At 38.3% G+C, this 19,476-nt stretch overlaps 1 protein-coding gene across 1 annotated transcript in view; it reads left to right on the top strand.

Annotated features, from left to right (window-relative positions):
- Positions 1-19,476, top strand: part of CPQ (carboxypeptidase Q) — a 165,600-nt gene that overhangs the window by 31,474 nt on the left and 114,650 nt on the right. The window contains exons 2-4 of the mRNA XM_087703852.1: positions 68-518; positions 5,768-5,975; positions 17,930-18,137. Of these exons, the coding sequence (XP_087559978.1) occupies positions 89-518; positions 5,768-5,975; positions 17,930-18,137 (846 nt within the window). The 5' untranslated portion in view covers positions 68-88. The remainder of the gene's footprint in view (positions 1-67; positions 519-5,767; positions 5,976-17,929; positions 18,138-19,476) is intronic.

Genomic DNA, 19,476 nt, shown 5'->3' with positions numbered 1-19,476 from the left:
TCACGCTTCATAACTTAAAACTTGCTGAGCTGATTTGTAATGTAATATTGTCTTTTTCCTCCTACAGGTTCACAAATAATAGAGAAAAATGAAGCTTCTGTTTTTAATGATCTCCATCTGCCTATTTTCTGAAAGCATGACTTGTTTATTAAGCAACACCAGTTACGGCCACCAAAGAACATTTGAGGATATTGCAAGAGAAATAGCCAATTATTCGGACGTTGCTGAGAAGATTATCAAACTTGCGGTTTATGGCAAGGCCCAGAACAGGTCTTACGAAAGGCTTGCGCTGTTTGTGGACACTTTTGGACCACGATTGAGTGGTTCTAGAAATCTAGAACTGGCTATCCAGTACATGGAGAACGCTTTGAGGAAAGATGGCTTAGGAAATGTCCACCTGGAGCCAGTAAAAATACCCCACTGGGAAAGGGGTGAAGAGAATGCAATGATGGTTGAACCATACAATCATACCATTGCCATGTTGGGGCTTGGTGGGAGCGTTGCAACCCCTCCGGAAGGTAATGACTGCCTGATTTTTAACAGTTGCCACTCTTAGTATTACTTTTTATTTGAAATATGACCTATTTTTTATTTAATGGTTCTCAACCTCAGTAGCTTTATGCTTGTTAGGGAACTGTAAGAGTTGAAGCCCTGTATGATTTAAGGCAGAAGTCCCCAAGCCCTAGTATTGGACTGTGGCCCATTCGCAACCTGGCCGTGGAAGTGGCAGGTAAGCTTTGCACATGTGCACAGCTCCATTTGTGCGAGGAGCAGGCATGTGTAGCCGATGCCTGCACAAATGGAGCTGCACACACTAATTCACATGGAACCATCACCTCTCCTGCTTCCTGCTGCTCCGCAAAACTGGAAAAGTTGGGGAACACTGATTTAAGAACCCTTACAATCATAAAATGTCATATTTTGGGCCCCAGCTCTGGAGGATCATAAAAAAGACTTCAGGGAAATGGAGCTTTTGTTTGGACTGCATCTTGTGCACCCCTGAAGTGTGAAAAACCCAAGATGGTTGCTTCCTGCGGCAAAAAACAAGATTTCCCTTCCCATGTATATCTGGCTGTCTGGGCTGGCTGTTGAAACTTTCTTCAATGCTGAAGTTGAGACTACATTTTCCACTGCTGAAGCACATGGATAGTGGTGGCACTATTCACAGTTATTCCCCAGCCCACCTCCATTTCCCCTGCATAATAGGAGGGATGGTTCTGCTAAGTAATATTCTATTAAATTTTCCAGTTCACTCTTCCCAGTAAAAAGTTACAGAAAAGTCCCTACTCATTTTTTATAATGTGCAAGTTGAGGATAGAAGAATGCCTAACTTAAGCCTTCTAAGAGGCAGCTAAATCAATAGCTTAAAGCCTAAGAAAGATTGATACCCCCTGCATTTTTATTACAAACCTTTTTAAAGTCTGTATGTATTTCTTCTGATCACACTTGAACATTGTTCTTCATGATGGTTAACTTCTCTTTTCTCCTTGGGACCCTATCTTCCAAACATCCCGATCGAATCCAGAATTGATCCAGTATAAAACATTATTGAAATAGAATTGGGAAAGTGAATATGTAAAGCATTGCATGATTCAGTGGGCAAGGAACTTTGGATATAATGTAAAGCTTGAACAATGGGAGGATATGTGGACAAAAGATTTAAAATTTACATCAAATCACAATTTTAAAGAAAATTTCTATAAGATGGTGTATTATTGGTATTTAACACCAGAAAAAGTTATCAAGAATGTATAATGATATTTCAAATGAATGTTGGAAATGTAAAGAAGGGGGCTTTTATCATTTATGGTGGACATATGATAAAGCAAAGAAATATTGGAGTAGGATTCACATTCTAATACAACAAATTCTGAAAGTAAATATAAAAATAAAACCAGAAAGTTTTCTTTTGGGTTTAATGGGAAAAGATTTGGGGGGGGGGGATTGTAACTATGATGTTATATATATTTTGTGCACAAAGCAAAACTACTTTATGCACAAAAAAGGAAGGACATTTCAATTCCCACAATGGATGAATGACTGCAAAAGTTGATGGACTTAGCAGAGATTCATTTTATAAATGAATAAAAATTGAAAAAGCAAAATTGATCTAGCTTTATGTTGAACCCTGATCCTGAGCCTCCCCAGCAACACCATGAGTATGTCTCAACCAGGGAAGCAACTGTGGACAGTTCAACAGCAACAATTCCAAAGTGTTGCTATGATCCATCATTAGTAGCTGCATGGGGAATGCTTTCAGTCCTACATCCATTAAAATCATATGAATCATTGGCTGACTCACATCACTGTTATTTAATTTCTTTCTCTATTGTTGTATGTGTATTTAGAACACATGTTTTCTTCATTAGAAACTAGGCACACAGTTGGAAAACCAAATTTGGAATAATTTTTAGAGTAGCTCTGTTGCCCTTCAAAGATATTGGAAATGTGACTCACAGGAAGCTGTTTCATGTAGCTCAATATTGTTTGCAGTGACCTGTAGTAGCTTCTCAAAGTTTTGGACAAGAATCCTTGCCATCTGGGGTTGCTAGGGGTGGTCAGCTGCAGAGCAGAAGCTCTATTATTTTTGTTACTTCTGCTATGTTGGCGGGGAATTCTGTGCTCTGCAATCCCCACAGCTCTGGAAGACGCCGGTTGAAGAAGTTCGTTACGTAAGCTGTGAAAGGGACCCAGGATATTGAGACCTTATTGGCAGGAAGCATCTTTCATTATTACAAGGAGCTGTCAAGAATTGCTACTATTCTTTCTTCCTTGATGAGCAATCATGAACCCATGTTATTATGTTTTATCACTTGGCGCGGATATAAATGGAGAGCTGGGATGAATTACCTGATGTCAATTCTACTCATTAGTTTTGAAAGCTGATATGTCACATAGATTGCAGTGCCAGCCTGCAGAGACCTTGATTTTTCTAGTGGAAAATGAAAATTTCCAGATCTCTGGCTTCCTCTCCACTGGCCTAATTCCAGCTTTGCATGCTCCTGTCACCAAGATGTTTTTGAGGCATGCAGCTGAAACTCTTACTCATTAAGAGTGGCTGAAGCCTATCAGTTTACTTCACTTACATGCCAACAATAGCAGCGGTAGATTTTGACCTGAGTACGCAAATAGGGCACATCTTGCACTCCAAAAAAAAAAAAAAAAAGAGTAGATTGAGAGCCAGGAAAGTGAGCCCATTAGACTTTTCACACCTTCCTTACCTGTTTCTGGATGCAAAAGTCAAGACCTCATTTCCTATAACTTGATTAATTTTTGTTCTCCTGGATCAGGGGCAAGAAGTTCATGGGCTGTATGAAGCCACTTGCAGACATTTTGCAAGTCCTGGAACAGTCCTAATTTTTTTCCCAAGCATCTGGGCAAAACAGAATTCATACCAGATACTTTTTGGTTTACATATTACCAGTATATCTTTAATCTAAAACTTCGACTGCACCTTTTCGCCCACTATTTCTTTCTGACGTAATTCTTGACAATGGTCCTTAAGGCCAAACTGTACATGACGGGGAAGAGAGATGAAAATGGATTAGGTGATGGGTAATTTGATATGGAGTCCTTGATGCTCTCTGAGTTTGGTTGTTTTCTTGCAGACCCAAAGATGCATTTTTCAAGAGGCAACTGGACTTCCTGGTTTTTCTTTTGAAGACGTTTCACTTCAAAGAAAAATCAGAAAGTCCAGTTGCCTCTTGAAAAAAGTATCTTTGGGACAACCATGACCTGGATGACTGAGAATCTCCATAGACATCTTTCTTGCAGACGTCATAACATCATTGCTAGTATGAATTGTTTTTGAATTGTTTATCACAATATGTTGCTTGCAAACTTTCAATACCACTCTAGCAAAATAACTAGCAGCCTTCAGAAGTGGAAAATAATTATTCCCCTTATTTTGTTCTCCTTATCCAAGCACCCTTCATGTAGCACTAGCAGTAGCTCTTAGACATAGATACTGCTTTATAGTGCTTTACAGCCCTCTCAAAGGAGTTTACAGAGTCCGCATATTGCCCCCCCCCCAACATTTTGGATCCTCATTTTCCATCAGAAGGATGGAAGGCTGAGTCAACCTTGAGCCTGGTGGGATTTAAACTGCCAAATTGCAGGAAGCTGGCAGTCAGCAGAAGTAGCCTGCAGTACTACACTCTAACCACTCAGCCACCATGGCTCAGGTAATCACTCTTTTATATACAGTATGTGTGTAAAAAGTGACTGTATATTCATTGTTAATTTTTACAATAAGTTATTTTTACATTTGAACAGTAGAAAGATTTGTTCCAATAATTAAATTAAGTATAATCATGTGATATGTATTGTTTCATCCTAGTGTTCATCTTTTTTGCATACCTATAGCGATGCACACTACTGTTGTATACCACACACACACATGGGAAGATAGGGATTATCTGGCCTCTGTCAGAAATCTGATTCCCTTCTCTACTGTTTCTGTAGCTTGAGAATAAGGAGATGTATTTTGTTATAGACAGTGGTTGTGTTATCTTTGATTCATTGATTGACTATACCATCAAGTTATTTTTGGTACCTAGGGACCGCATAGATAGGACTTCTCCATTACAATCATCCCTAACTTGTTCTTTCAAGTCCCCCAACAGTACATTCATTGCCACTGTAACTGAGTCCACCCATGTTTCTGCTAGTCATCTTCTTCTTCTCTTTCTTTTCACCTTTCCCAACATTAGAATCTTTTCCAGAGAGCTAGGTCTTTGCACATTGTCCAAAGTAGATTAATATGCTCCTCGAGTGAGTTGATTTGTTCAATGATCCAATCAGTTTATTTTCTTGGTTGTCCACACTATTCTCAAAAACCTTCTACACCAAACTTCAAAAGTAATAACAAAAATATAATATATAAAGTTCAAAAGCATCAGCGCTTCTACTTTAAAGTCCAACTTTTGCTTCCATAGAGTATTATAGGAAATGCTACATGCTGCATAGCTAATCTAAAAAAAAATGGCGTCTAAAAGGATTAGAAGTCTCCAAGTCAGAATATGAGCCACCACACCACATGGTGTGATGGTTAAGGCTGAGGCTATAAAATAACACACTGCTGGGGAATTTTGAGCCAGTCACTCTCTCTCTCTGCCCTAAGAAGGAATCAATGGCAAACTACTGATAGGTGAATTTCTGGCAATTGCTTGGACAAGTCCTTGCAGTTTTCTTAGCAACGTTTTGAAGTGGTTTGTCATTTCCTCCTCCTCATATTCTGACTTGGAGGCTTCTAATCCATTTTAAAGTAATTAAAGACATTTCTAGAGTTATTTGGCTGTTTTCTCCTGAAATGTTGCTAACATCTCCTTACTGGAGATGGTTGATGGGATAAGAAGATTTCACCCCATGCCACCTCTCCACTTTGATCTTTACATCTTCTTATTGTAAATAAGGAGCTGAGGTGGCGCAGTGGTTAAATGCAGCACTGCAGGCTACTTCAGCTGACTGCAGTTCTGCAGTTTGGCTGTTCAAATCTCACCGGCTCAGGGTTGACTCAGCCTTCCATCCTTCCGAGGTGGGTGAAATGAGGACCCAGACTGTGGGGGCAATATGCTGACTCTGTAAACCGCTTAGAGAGGGCTGAAAGCCCTATGAAGTGGTAAATAAGTCTAACTGCTATTGCTATTATTTTTGTTTGTAAGCTGCCCACAGTTGCTGGGTAAGATGGGCAGCATATAAAGCTAATAAATAAATAAATAAAATAAAACTGGGCCTGTATTTCTAACAGCTGATTTTTCATTTCCAGGTATTACAGCAGAAGTGTTGGTGGTAAGTTCTTTTGATGAACTACACAAGAAAGCCCATGAAGCCCGTGGAAAGATTATTGTTTACAACCAGCGTTACACCAATTATGGTAAAACAGTGCTCTACCGACTTCATGGAGCAGTGGAAGCTGCTAAACTGGGCGCAAAAGCTTCTCTTATCAGGAGTATTGCACCATTTTCTATCAATAGGTAGGAGCCTATTGTTTAAAGAGAATCACGCTTCCCCTCTTCTTTCAGGTGTGTTCCTATAGAACAGAAAGCTCTTTTGTTGAAACCGTTTTCTGTTGGTTTTACATGTCTAAGTGATAGTAGACAACCTGACATCTCAAGCTGTTTTCTAACAGGAGAATCACAATTATTTGAGCCATTTATGCTTTTGTTAGCAGGAATAATAGCCTTGCCTTTTTTTTTTTTGGAAAAAAGTGTTGCATTTCATACAATCATGAAGGGCTTCTACATATTGTTTGTAAATTATCGTTATTAAAAAGGAAAACAGTACATTTCAAATGTAGATAGAAAGGAACAGTTGCCTACCTATGTTTTTCATATTCAGTCACGTATTGTCCCAAGACAATTTTGTGACTTGAAGTATAAAATAGAAAAAGTGCCCATTTTGCCATTCAGTGAAATTAAGTTATCTTGGCACATAGGAAACAAAATCTCTCAAACATTGCCTTGGCACTGAAAATACAATGAACCCAATTGAAAAGTCCGGTCTATCTCAATCTGCTTCTTAACATTTTCCCAACCTGGTACTTTAAATGTGTGACTCTACAACTTTCAGAATGCTCATCTACATTGGTGCCTCCAGATAGAATTCCCTTTAAATTATATGTGAAAAGGGAGGTTAAGGAAGATTAGTCTACAATGTGGCTTACAAAATATACATTAGGCCAATCCTAGAATATTATTCAATTATTTGCAAGAATTCTGTTTTCTCTGTATTGGTGATACTTTCGACTATGGTACAATGTTTTCAAGCCAAGTTTGAAGGCATTTGGTTCTGCTTTATGAAAAAAGCTGCTTCAGGTGTAGTCAAGTGATCCCATAAAGAATTGCAGTAAGAACAAGAGATACCTCTTATCTTCAAAAAGCAAAAAAAAAAAAATGTTAAAAGGCATAAGTTGCTATCCAGTGGTGACTAAGACATACAAATAATACAAACATATTAAATACAAAAAAAGAAAGAAAAAGGAAAAAAAACAAATATTACAGTGCAACACCCCCAGACCTTTTTTTAAACCCTTATATTTATTCGTCTATAGCAACTAAACGTTATACAATATATTCCAATTGTGCCCTTATCCCCTCCAAAACAAGATATATTCTTGAGTAGGTTTATTCCCTTTGCCTTCCACCAACACTGATTTTATAAAATCTCCCCATATTTCATTATAATTATTTGCTTTAATCATCCCTTTTTAAAATTTTATTTCTGTTGTTAATTTATTATTTGTTGCCATACTCCAAATTTTATTATATTTCTGTTATATTTCTTTGAAATGAGAAATATAATGAGTGGTATAATGAATTGCATCCCCAATATTTAGCCATCATAAATCTAGTTGCCATTATCAAATTTACAATTAATTCCTTTTTTGTTTCATTTATATCCCGTTTTTCCACCAGTCACTGTAATGCAATCCTAGGTGACATATTTACATTCAATTGTGCAGGTTTTTTAAAATCATTGTTGAAAAAAAGTTTATTCAACTATTTATTATAGAAAATATTGAAAAAGAAGACAAACTCAAATAATTAAAGTGTTGATACATTACTTAGCACCTAAAAAGAAGGTTTATGAAAGACAAATATAATAACACACCAGGAAGTGAGAACACTTTAAAGCAGTGCTTTGGCAATTTCAACCTGTGTGATTTTCAAATTCAGCAGATTTCTATGGCCACCATACTGGTTTAAAGTATCTTGGCTTTACTTAAAGTATCGTGTACTTAAAATTTTAGCCCTAAACATCCATGCAAAGATTACCTAAATTGCATGCTTAATATTTATGAAATAATTTTATTGCCAGTCTTGGGCTATATTTTTTTAAGTTGATTTCTGCACCCACTGGTGATGTCTGAAGTTCATTGCTCTGGCTTTTGCTGTCACACAATGTTCCCTAAAATGGCCTGCTATGATGCAGATTTTTTAAAAATATATCAAATACACACATTCCTTTCAATAGCATTTTCCCCAAACTGCATTATTGCATAGACAAATGTAATAGTTAAAACCAGGGTTTTTTTTAAAAAAAAAGTCTGATTCATACAATATGTCACACTGTAATATGCTATATGTGTCCTGCAGTATGTTAGATAAACTTCCCCATCTGCTATTTATTCAGAAGTTTAAGAACGTGTGACTATAGTTTAATTGAATGAAGAGATGGAATAGTGAACTGTTTTAGATCAATGGCTCTGCATTCTTGAATGGAAAGTATTATTTGTCACTTTAAAAGATATTGCAGCATTGGAGCATCCGTGAAAGAAAAAAGTTTTAAGCTTTAAAAACCTGAGTTGCTCTTCATTGTTCTTTCAGCAATACTCTTGCCTGTCTGTCTCTTTCTCTCTCTTTCTCATGCATCCACCACACCTGGGACTAATATCACTGCTGCCACTCTGCAGTGACACAACCTACCCTTTGTGCTTGTAAGTGACAAGAGACAATGTGCAAGTCTGCAGAGATTTTTCTGCCTCTCCGACTTCCCCTTCACCACCTGTGGTGTCTTTTCTTCTCTGTCCTGCTGACAAATGGCATTGAATCAGCCCAGCTGGACACAGTGCCTTTTGTCAACCAGCATCAGGAGGTATTTTCAGCTTCCATTGCATTCCTTTTGGAACATTTTTTATTTTAGACCAATTGATTGGAAGCGCTGATTCCATCTGACGGCTTCATTGATACGTAGACTACCCAGAGGCCTGCTGGCTCAGGGGAAGGAAAAGTTAGCAACTGATTTCTAAATAATGGAGTACCAGTAGAGGCTGAACCTTGGATGTTTCCAGGGGAAAAGCCCCATCCTCTTTTAAATCTTTGTCCTTTTCTTAGCCAAATTGTAGGGCTATCCTTTCTGAGTGCTAAAAGGACATTTTTGGGAGGCATAAATATTAGCAGAACTTTTAAAAGCCAAGGACACATTTGGGATTCTGTGAGATTATGAGGAATGCAAGCAATCTTTATCAGCCCCCTTCAAGGTAGACCAGATGAGGAAACCAATGTCATGGTTGCTCATCTCACAGAAATAACCATGCTTGTTTATAATTTTCATGAGTCTATGCATTTTCATACAGGCACAGTGTATTTTAATTGACAAACCTCTTTACAGAATTTGTGGATGGGTAGGCAGGAGGGTAGCATTCACTGTCCCTGCCTACTCTACAAAACGTCTTTAGTTCAGTATAACTGGATCTTCTTTAGAATCTGACATTTTCTGCCCACCTTATTTTTTTATAGCTAAATCTCAATCATCCTGATTTAAAAGAAAGAAGGACTAGGGGAGACATGATAGCAGTGTTCCAATATCTCAGGGGTTGCCACAAAGAAGAGGGAGTCAAACTATTCTCCAAGGCACCTGAGGGTAGAACAAGAAGCAATGGGTGGAAACTAATCAAGGAGAGAAGCAACTTAGAACTGAGGAGAAATTTCCTGACAGTTAGAACAATTAATCAGTGAAACACCTTGCCTCCAGAAGTTGTGAATGCCCCAACACTGGAAGTCTTTAAGAAGATGTTGGATAGCCATCTGTCTGAAACTGTATAGGGTTTCCTGCCTAGGCAGGGGGTTGGACTAGAAGACTTCCAAGGTCCCTTCCAACTCTGCTGTTGTATTGCATTGTATTAAAAATAATTCTGCAGTTGATACTGAAAAGGGTTCTGCTTAGTCCTTCCAGGAAGTGCCATATATTATAGGAAATGAAAAGACACTGGATCTCTTTGTTGAGCAATGCACACTTTCTCCTAGGGGCAAATTTTGGCCCTGACTTGTCAACATTACATGGGGCTCCTAGTGATGCTGGGCCAAGAGCAATAAAACCTTGGCAGAAATAAACCTTAAAAAACAAACATTAAAATATTTAGTGTTTTAGGTAATGTGTGGTATTTATGTGCTTGGCCTGTTTTGAAGCCAGTAGGTAATTATTGAAATAAACTTGAAAATATTAAGATTAAACAGGAAGAAAAATTCAAAGTGAGCTACCACTTTATAGGCAGAAGTCCTATGGACATTACTCAGTGTGAGTGTATATAGAACTGCAGCGTCAAGTGTGTTTTAATAATAATAATAACTAAAGGAAAAATGGATTCATTGAGTGCCCTTCCCCAAATGAGTTTGATTTCAGTCCCCATATGCTTCAGCTTTTTTTTTTTGGCTAGGCTGTCTAGGAATTAAGAATCCTGAAGTCAACACGTTGGCACATCTCCAGACTGAGTAGGTTATCAAAGAGAATACTAATATTAGACATTTAATTGAAAACGTAAAGATGTTTGTGCTCGCTAAGTGAAGAAATGTTCATGAATCCCACTTCCATAAGATTGGGAGGACTGCACATGCTTCAAAAATGATTTGATAGAACTTCAGATCTTGAGTCAGCCTCAAAGAAGATACACTACCATAAGGATTTAGTAAGGGGGTGCTGCTTTAATAATTAATTAGAAGAACATGTGAGGTCCAAGGCACTTTTCCTAAATATTTGCAAAACACATCCAGTCCTAATATGTAGTCGACCCACAATGTAACACAGCTGTTGAATTTGTTGGAACTGTTGCTAGCACCTGCATTCGTGGCTCAGATATCATTTCCTGTTTGTGCCATATGTTTCACTGTATTTGATCCCTTCTGTTTCTGTAAAACTTCGATATGCTTGAATTGCTCTCAGTGTATTTTGCAGCCTCTTCTTCATGTAAAACTGGCTAGTTCAGTCTCATTTGCTTTTAGAATGTCTTCTGTTCAAGACAGTTGATCTGAGTTGATAGTCTGCAATCTAAAATGAAATTACTCTGAAACTTTTCCATGCATTTGTACTTGGTAGTCAAACAGAGCCATTTTATGGTTCATCTCATTCAGCCACTAAAACACAGCAACTTAGATTGATGTTACTTGAAGTCTTATTTCAATCTTCTTCAATCTTAAGAGCTGTGGGGGCACAGTGATTAGAAATGCAGTATTGCAGGCGAATTGTGCTGACTGTCGACTGCTGGCAGTTCGGCAGCTCAATTCTGACCCGCACAAGGTTGACTCAGCCTCCCATCCTTCCGAGGCTGGTAAAATGAGGACCCAGATTGTTGGGGGCAAGATGCCGACTCTGTATACTGCTTTGAGAGGGTTGTGAAGAGCACTGTGAAGCGGTATATAAGTCTAAGTGCTTGCTATTCTCCAGTTTAGTGCTAGCTTGTTATGTTGAGCTTCAGTGGCCATAATCATCCAGTCAGCATCTCAGTCCCAACCAGCAATAATAACTGCAAGAGCAAAAGCTTTCCGCCATTTTGTTGACAAAATCCAAAGTTCTGATGATGTAGATGTTGAAAAATGAAGTATTAGCGGAGAAATGTCCTTCACTTTTCTTTTCTTTTTTGAATTGGGAATCAGAAAGGCTTATTTTTTTACTATTTACCTGTTCTAGGAGCTTCTTTTTGGCTGAAGAGCATGATATCAATGCTTTACATAAGTAAATAGTGTCGCTTATACACAGTGGTGAAATCTAATTTTTTTGCCCACCAGTTCTGTGGGTGTGGCTTGGTGTGTGGGGTCATGTGACTGGGTAGGCGTGGTCAACTTTTTTTCATTTTTTGAAGCATTTTTTTCCTGCAGGTTTGGGCAAAGAAAGAAATGCTTTAAAAAGTGGGGGGGAAAAACCTTCCGACGATCGCGCAGATCATCTGTGAGCCGTGAGATCCTCGGAAGCTTTTGTTTTTACTACCGGTTTGCAGAACCAGGGACAATCACTCCTACTGGTTCTCCTGAACCGGGCGAAACCTGGAGGATGTCACCCTTGCTTATACAGTATTTTGAACTGAGAGGTCTTAACACATAAAAGGTCTGTATATTAATCTGATAATGTACATCAGGACATACATACCATGAACCTCCTTATGCTTTCCTGATTCAGCAAGAAAAGAATGTCTCTTAGAAAGGATTCCGAAAAATTATCCAATTTCTGAAAAACGATTTGTACAAAATGCGTTGTCTCTATTCGGAAGACCAAATTAGCTCTATTACCAATAAACTCTCTGGTATACACAATTCAAACATTAGTTGATTGCAAATGTATTTAGATTTGTAATAATTACTGAAGAGGTAAATAAACCTGAACATAGAAAACCCAGAGTGGGACTTGGATGCTGTCATTTGTTTCAGCAACTGCCATCTGTTGTATTGTACCATTTGTCATCCAAGCTGTTGTTCCACTGAATCACAGTTTTCCCAGGGCATTTAAATTTAACCAAGAGTTTACTGTTTAGCTGACACCTGTTTGAAAGACTGGAGGGGGAAGCCTACACCTAAAGCAAATTCTTTTTCCAAATCTTTCTATTGATTGTTTAGTATTAATAAATGCTGTTTATGCTATAAGAAGAATTTTATGACTTAGATTGAGTATAAACATTGAAAATGTCAAACATAAAAAAGTTGAGATGTCAAATTAGAAGTAATAAATCCAAGATAGGGATCTTTATTTAATATTTCTTAAGCTCCTGAGAATATATAAATTATCTTCTGTTGCAAATATTTGACTACATTTTTTATTCTGTTTCTTTTTTTTTTAAGATCAATACAAACATTCCAAGAAAAATGGAAAAACAAAAACATTTTTGGAAGATGTTATAAACCTATCCAGGGCCCAGGTTTTAATTCATCCTCATGTGTTTACTGAACATTTTAGGGATAGGTGATGCATATCCTATCAAGTGAAAGTTATAAAGTCTACAAGACAGTACAGATGATATTTGGTCCATTTAGAATAGTAATAAATGATACTTCATGGAAGTACACCTGTTTCTGTTGTTGCCATTTTTATGATTAATCTGTTTTGTTTTGCTTGGTTTTGCTCTTGTTTTGTTCACATGGCAACAGTGGAAATCTGACGATGCTGAAGTCATAAGGCTAATCATATCAACATGCCACTCAGTCCTTGAAACATCAGTTGCAATCCCCATAATCAGACATAATAAGCAAAGCTAAAGCCACTTTCTAATTAATACACTCAGTATGGTTTTTCTCCCGATAGCTTTTTATCTCCAAATGTTTGGAGATCAAATATCTTGCCAGATCTTCAAAGGTGTCTCCAAATGAGAACCCTAAAGTAATGAAGGAGAGTTATATTGCTCTGCATTTGAACAGTGAGTCTGTAAGCTGCTAGCTTCTACAAGGTTCTTCGTTTCTATTGATTGCACTTGTTCCCAAGCAGTAACTTTTTACTGCTTTATTAAAGAATGTAGTTTGTTAATTTGCTGAGCTTCCATTAACACAACACTGCTGTGTTCAGCACATGTGGTCTATCCATGCTGTGGATTTCAGACTCCACTAAAATATTTAAAGGATTTGGGCAGAAATGATAGAAATGCACTGTGTTAGCATTGACTACATGGGGTTGAAAATGGAAACTCATGCAGTAGCATTTTTTTTTTGCGGGGGGGGGGGGGGAGCTACATGGAATATATTTTTGGCTTTTTTTTCCTAAAGTACCAAATTGGGAGGGTAAGGTCTATCACAAGTTAGATAATTCCATTTTGAATTATAATAGGAACAATAACAATTATTTAATTTTGAAGCACTGTCATCATCTGATAGAAAATACTGTAGCTCATGGTTGAACTGTGGGGTCCTGTATGCTACCCGGGCTTGGTGGTTTTCTTGCAGACATTTCATTATCCAAACTAGATAACCACATCAGGAAATACTGGAAGTCATGATGTTACCTTGTTTGGTAATAAAACATCTGCAAGAAAACCACTAAGAAAACATCAAGGACCACACTGTCATCATCCCGTATTATGCAATGTTCTTCTATTTAGTGAAGATTCTAGAAAAAATGTATATATGGCAAATCGTTCTGAGAATTGTAATTCAGAATATTTAGAAGGCTTCCTATGATGCTAGAGACTGGATCCAAAAGTCATTATTACCAATTCTTTTATTACAAGAAACTGAAAGGCACACATACACACAAAGAGGCAAGCTTTTGGTTCCTCCAGAAATCTTCATCAGGTTATAAGTTGCGATTTCTCCCCGGGTCGTTCATGAAGCCAATGATGAAAGAAGACTCGGGGGCAGGTCTCTCTCGGGATGAGCCGACCCGGAGCAGAGTCCGGAGGCCTCTTTTATTGAGCATACACAAGGAAAGGGGTGGATTCACATAGTCTATGTGGACCAATCATGGTTGTACAAGTTTATGGTGTATGGTAACTCATTTACTTCCATGTAAACCTAAAGAATGCCCATAGTCAACAAATAAATCTTTTACCAGTATGCAAACTTCTAATCCTTAATTAATGTTGAGAGTTAATCAGTTGTAACCTCTGACCTACTTAACGCTTAGAGTTAAGAGTTTGTTTTACTGATCTACTTAATGCTTAGAGGTAAACAGTTTGTTTTACTGATCTACTTAGAGTTAAGAGTCTGTGATTATTGATCTACTTAATGCTTAGAGTTAGGAGTTTGTGTTACTGATTTTATGATATGATTAATCATTTCTGCTGTTGTATACGTGTTCCAGCACAGCTATGCATGCCTACACTTATACTACAACAATAAGTAATTGTGCCCTTTGGCTACTTATAGCATATAATGACAAAGAAAGTGGATGTTGTTCTATTCAACAAAAGCCATGGATACTTTGTATCAGTAAACCATATCTAGACTGTAAAAATCTGGATAACCACCAAAAGAAAAGTCTAACTCTTGTTGCCACCTATTAATTGTCCAACTTTCTGCTGCCTAATTGTGGCAAGATTGTTTTCCTTGAGGTAAGGCTCACAGACACATTAGCACAGTGTTTCTCAACCTTGGCAACTTGAAGATGTCCGGACTTCAACTCCTAGAATTGAATTCTGGGAGTTGAAGTCCGGACATCTTCAAGTTGCCAAGGTTGAGAAACACTGCATTAGCATGTGAGAAAGCATAAATAAACATTACATCTATATCGGGTGGGTTTCTGCCGGTGTTACTGCTGGCTCGGTATGCCTGATGTGTGCACAGAATATTAAAAATGTCAAAAAAAAATGCCGCGGCGACCGGAGAAGCAGTTCGGGGGCATGGCAAGCCTGCCGTCCCTACCAGTTCGACAACCAAGCTGCAATTTCCACTACCGGTTTGCCCGAACCGGTGCGAACCGGTAGCAATCCACCTCTGATCTATATCAGTATTTCTCAATCTCAGCAATTTTAAGAAGCTGGCTGGAAAAGTTTGCGAATTGAAGTCCACACATCTTAGTTACTGAGGTTGAGACCACTAGTCTGTATAACTGGAAACATGCTGAGTAATTTTGAATAAAAAGTCAAATTACAAACCTTGTAATTGGAGAGGTTTGGGCTCTCTTAATTGCAGAGCTGCTCTTCAAATGTATAAATACCTTCTCCTCTGGAGATAATGTGTAACTAAAGGTTCCTATTTTCCAAGGGATTTAAAAAGCAATCTAAGCTATGTTTCTCCATAAAAGAGAGTTCTAAAATATATATTGAAAGAACTAAAATGACAAAAAGAGTTTGTCATTTTTGCAGTCATATAAATTTATTATCTTCAAATTCCCATATTCTGAGAAAACAAGATTATATATGTAGACTTTTCACTTTCTGTTTTGTGTTACTAATTATAAATGTGCTTTTTCCCTGTGGTATGTTAAGGGGGCAAAGTTTTAATAGACAAAGATAAACTCTCGGGACAGAGAATTATTTTTGGTTGTTGTATATGAAATTTTAGCATAGAATATGGAGAATTAATATTTCAGTAATACAGCCTAGAAAAAAGCAAACTTACTTCCCTTTTCTGAATGGAGATATATTTAAAATACAGAAATAAAGTTCCTAAAGAAAAAAAAAACCCGCTTTTTCCCCCCTTGGATTTTTCCTCCCTAGTTTAAAGAGATATCCCGCTTGCATCTCGTATGATGAAAGTGTAGAAAATGATTTATTGCTAATCTGATATCTGATGCATTTCAAATATGAAAGTTCTATCCCAGGGCAAAAAAAAAAAAAAAAAAAAAGATGGAGGGGGAATCCAAAAATAACCTTCCAGTTTGATTTGTTGTGATTTGTCCTCTTCTAAATTGCATCTAAGTCAATAGGACTGATAGAACTTATTAAAAAGCAGCATTTGGATTCAGAGAGTTGCCCACAAACTTTGTTTTGAGTGACTGGTTGTTTCAAAGACATTAGGAAGGCCATCGTGTAAGTTACAGAGGCCATTGCTGGGGGAATCAATAAAATCAAGAAGGGAATCGCAGCTATGTGACTGAAGCCCTTTTGTATGTGAGTTGACAACACATTCACAAGAGTTAGATTTAGATTTCATGGTCATGACACGACCATGACATTTTGATCCCCCTCCCCACACCCCGAGGATACCATATATACACCACCCTTTGGCCTTGCATGTGAAGACTTTGTGTTATCCATATCATGTGCACACAAAGTCCGCATTTAGTCCAGAATTTATCCTAATGTTGCCACCAAACTGCAATTTCTAATGTCACAGAGAAACGTTATTAAACCAATGGAGTTAGAAAATTATTATATTAGCTGCATCAATTTAACATATTAAATGAAGTTGAATTCTACTTATATCTTGGAATGGCTTGCTACGCATTTACCATAGAGCCGAGGTGGTGCAGTGGTTGGAGTGCAGTACTGCAGCCTACTTCAGCTGACTGCTAGCTGCCGTTCAGCAGTTCAAATCTCACCAGCTCAAGGTTGACTCAGCCTTCCATTCTTCCGAGGTGGGTAAAATGAGGACCCAGATTGTTGGGGGCAATATGCTGACTCTCTGTAAACCACTTAGAGAGGGCTGTAAAGCACTGTAAAGCAGCATATAAGTCCCCTCTGTTCTTCTCAGCTAAATCTTGCAACTTCTCTAAGTACTGGTCAGGATTACCCTGATCGAATGCTCCACAGCAAGTGGGGTGGCAGCCAACAGTACAGTAAAACATTTCATTGGTTTGGGCCAGCTGCAAAGCATCTTTGCTGTCTTGTAAATTTCCACCTGTGATGATGAGCTTTTGAACCCCAATTTTTACTGCTCTGTCTATGACGTCCAAGTAATCATCTTTATGTTTTGGGTGCCTTTGTAAATACCTCTGAACATAGGATCGGTTAAGCAATTATTGCTATTGCTATTGCTATTTAGACCTGTCCTGTCAAACTGGTGGCCCACCAGCTGGATATAGCCAGCGCAGGCCACACCCACCCTGACTCCGCAAAGGCAAAAAACATCCTGGTACATCACAATATGGCCCAATACGTCACAATACTGCCTGCAATGTTTGGGTTTGACACCCCTGCTATAGTGTGACTGCTAGCTGTCGGAGGGGGTGTGTGGCAAGAGTTTCCTGTTTCTCTATCTGTCCTTGTTGGCGAGACATCAAACAAACCTTGTAGATCATCTGAGCTTCATTGTAGATAGATTTCTGCTCCTGATTGAGCCTATTCTGAAAGGCATTCAGAAATTAAACTCTGGATGGGCAGTTTGTATGACAATGTTAATGTTTTCTTTAAGGAACCTGATGACCCTGTAAAGATAAAAACTGTTCCCAAGAATATTGACTCATTTTGATTGGTAGCATCAGATAAGGGACCTATTCACTCACGTTTGCTACCAAAGGATCAATCTATTCAACTTTAAATGCATTTATATTTAATCAGTGCACAGCAAATACTCTTTCAACAAATTCAAATATTAATAAACCAACAAACTGTAAGCGTATGTTGACATAGCACACCTGATTTGGGTAACCAATTAATTCATTAGCTTTATAGTTTTATAAAATATATTGAATAATATTGAATAATAAATTATAACATGGTTGGATTTGGGCAACAAGCTATCCCACAAGAAGTAAACCCAGATTATCATAAATCATTGGTCTAAAAAGCTCAGATGATCTTCCTTCAAAATGTGAAGCCAAAGGTAACATGCTTACTGTTGGTTTTTTTTAACAGTCCACATACTGGAATGCAAGCATATGACTCAGATGTGCCTAAGATTCCTACCGCCTGTATTTCCATTGAAGATGCAGAACTGATGGCCCGATTGTTTTCCCGGGGTACTAAAATAGTTGTAACTCTGAAAATGGGAGCCAAAACATATCCTGATGCTGATTCCTTTAACACAGTTGCTGAAATAACAGGCAGTAAATACCCTGAGCAGGTGAGTGACATTTATATATTTCGTGCTTAGGGTACAACCTGAACATTTTCTAAGATTTCAAAATTTCAAAGTCATTGGAATGCACTGAGGACTGATGTTAAAAATTAGAATCACAAAATTGCTTTGCCGTGGAAAGCTAATTCCACAGAGTGGACTTTTTCCCTTGGTGTCTTCATCCTCAGATCTAGAAGTCAGTTGTTCTCTAGACTAGACTAGATCATTTAAGACAGGGGTGTTAAACTCGTGGCCCATGGATGTGTCACCCCCTGGCCACACCACGCTTTGCCTGGTTTAGCAAAGAGGGGGGAAAGTTGCAATAAGTCATGTGACACCACCATGACGACACAAGTTTGACACTCCTGATTTAAAGAAAGAAAAAGAAAATGAGAGCAACATCCAGTTTTGTTCACCACGATGTAAAAAATATGTTTACACTCTAGAAAGAGTACAGAGAAGAGCAACAAAAGTTGATTAGGGTCTGGACTCTAAAACATATAAAGAACAGTTTCAGGAATTGGGTATGTCTAGTTTAGTGAAAAGAAGGAGTAGGGGTGATATAATAGCGGTGTTCCAATATTTGAGGAGCTGCCACAAAGAAGAGGGGTCAACTGATTCTCCAAAGCACATGAAGGCAGGATGGAAACTAATCAAGGAGAGAAGCAACTTAGAACTAAGGATAAATTTCCTGACAGAACAATTAATCAGTGGAGCAACCTGCCTCCAGAAGTTGTGAATGCTCCAACGCTGGAAACTTTTAAGAAGACATTGGACAACTATTTGTCTGAAATGGTATAGGGTTTCCTGCAGTGGTGGGTTTCAAATTTTTTAGAACCTCTTCTGTAGGTGTGGCCTGTTTTGTGGGAGTGGCTTGCCGGCCATGTGACTGGGTGGGAGTGGCTTGCAACCAAAATGTTGGCTCAGAAACTCTGGCATTTGAAGCACGCAAGTCTTAAAGCTGTCAAGTTTCAAGATCCTTGCTCCCCTAACCCTTTAGAAAAAAACCCCAGGGGTGTTCAAATTTGACAGCTTTAAGACTTGTGGACCTCAACTCCCAGAATTCCTCCTCCAGTCATGTTGGCTCAGGAACTCTGGCATTGAGTGTGCAAGTCTTAAAGTTGTCAAGTTACAAGACACCTAACCCTTTAGAAAAGATATCCCAGGGCTGTTCAAATTTGACAGCTTTAAGACTTGTTGACTTCAACATCCAGAATTCCTCCTCTTGCTCTTCATCTTGATGATGTTGCTTCACCTTCTGGGCGCGGATGGACAGAGGTAGCCAGAGCAGTGCCGAGGTGGTCCGGGTGGGTAAAAGAGCGAGCGAGCGATGGAGGATCAGGCA

This window comes from Thamnophis sirtalis, unplaced genomic scaffold, assembly GCF_051295495.1.
Source record: "Thamnophis sirtalis isolate CommonGarterSnake01/CBP01778 unplaced genomic scaffold, rThaSir2_p1.2 scaffold_2, whole genome shotgun sequence".
NCBI lineage: Eukaryota > Metazoa > Chordata > Lepidosauria > Squamata > Natricidae > Thamnophis > Thamnophis sirtalis.
Note: the sequence above shows the minus strand (reverse complement) of the source record. Positions and strands in the feature narration are given on the sequence as shown.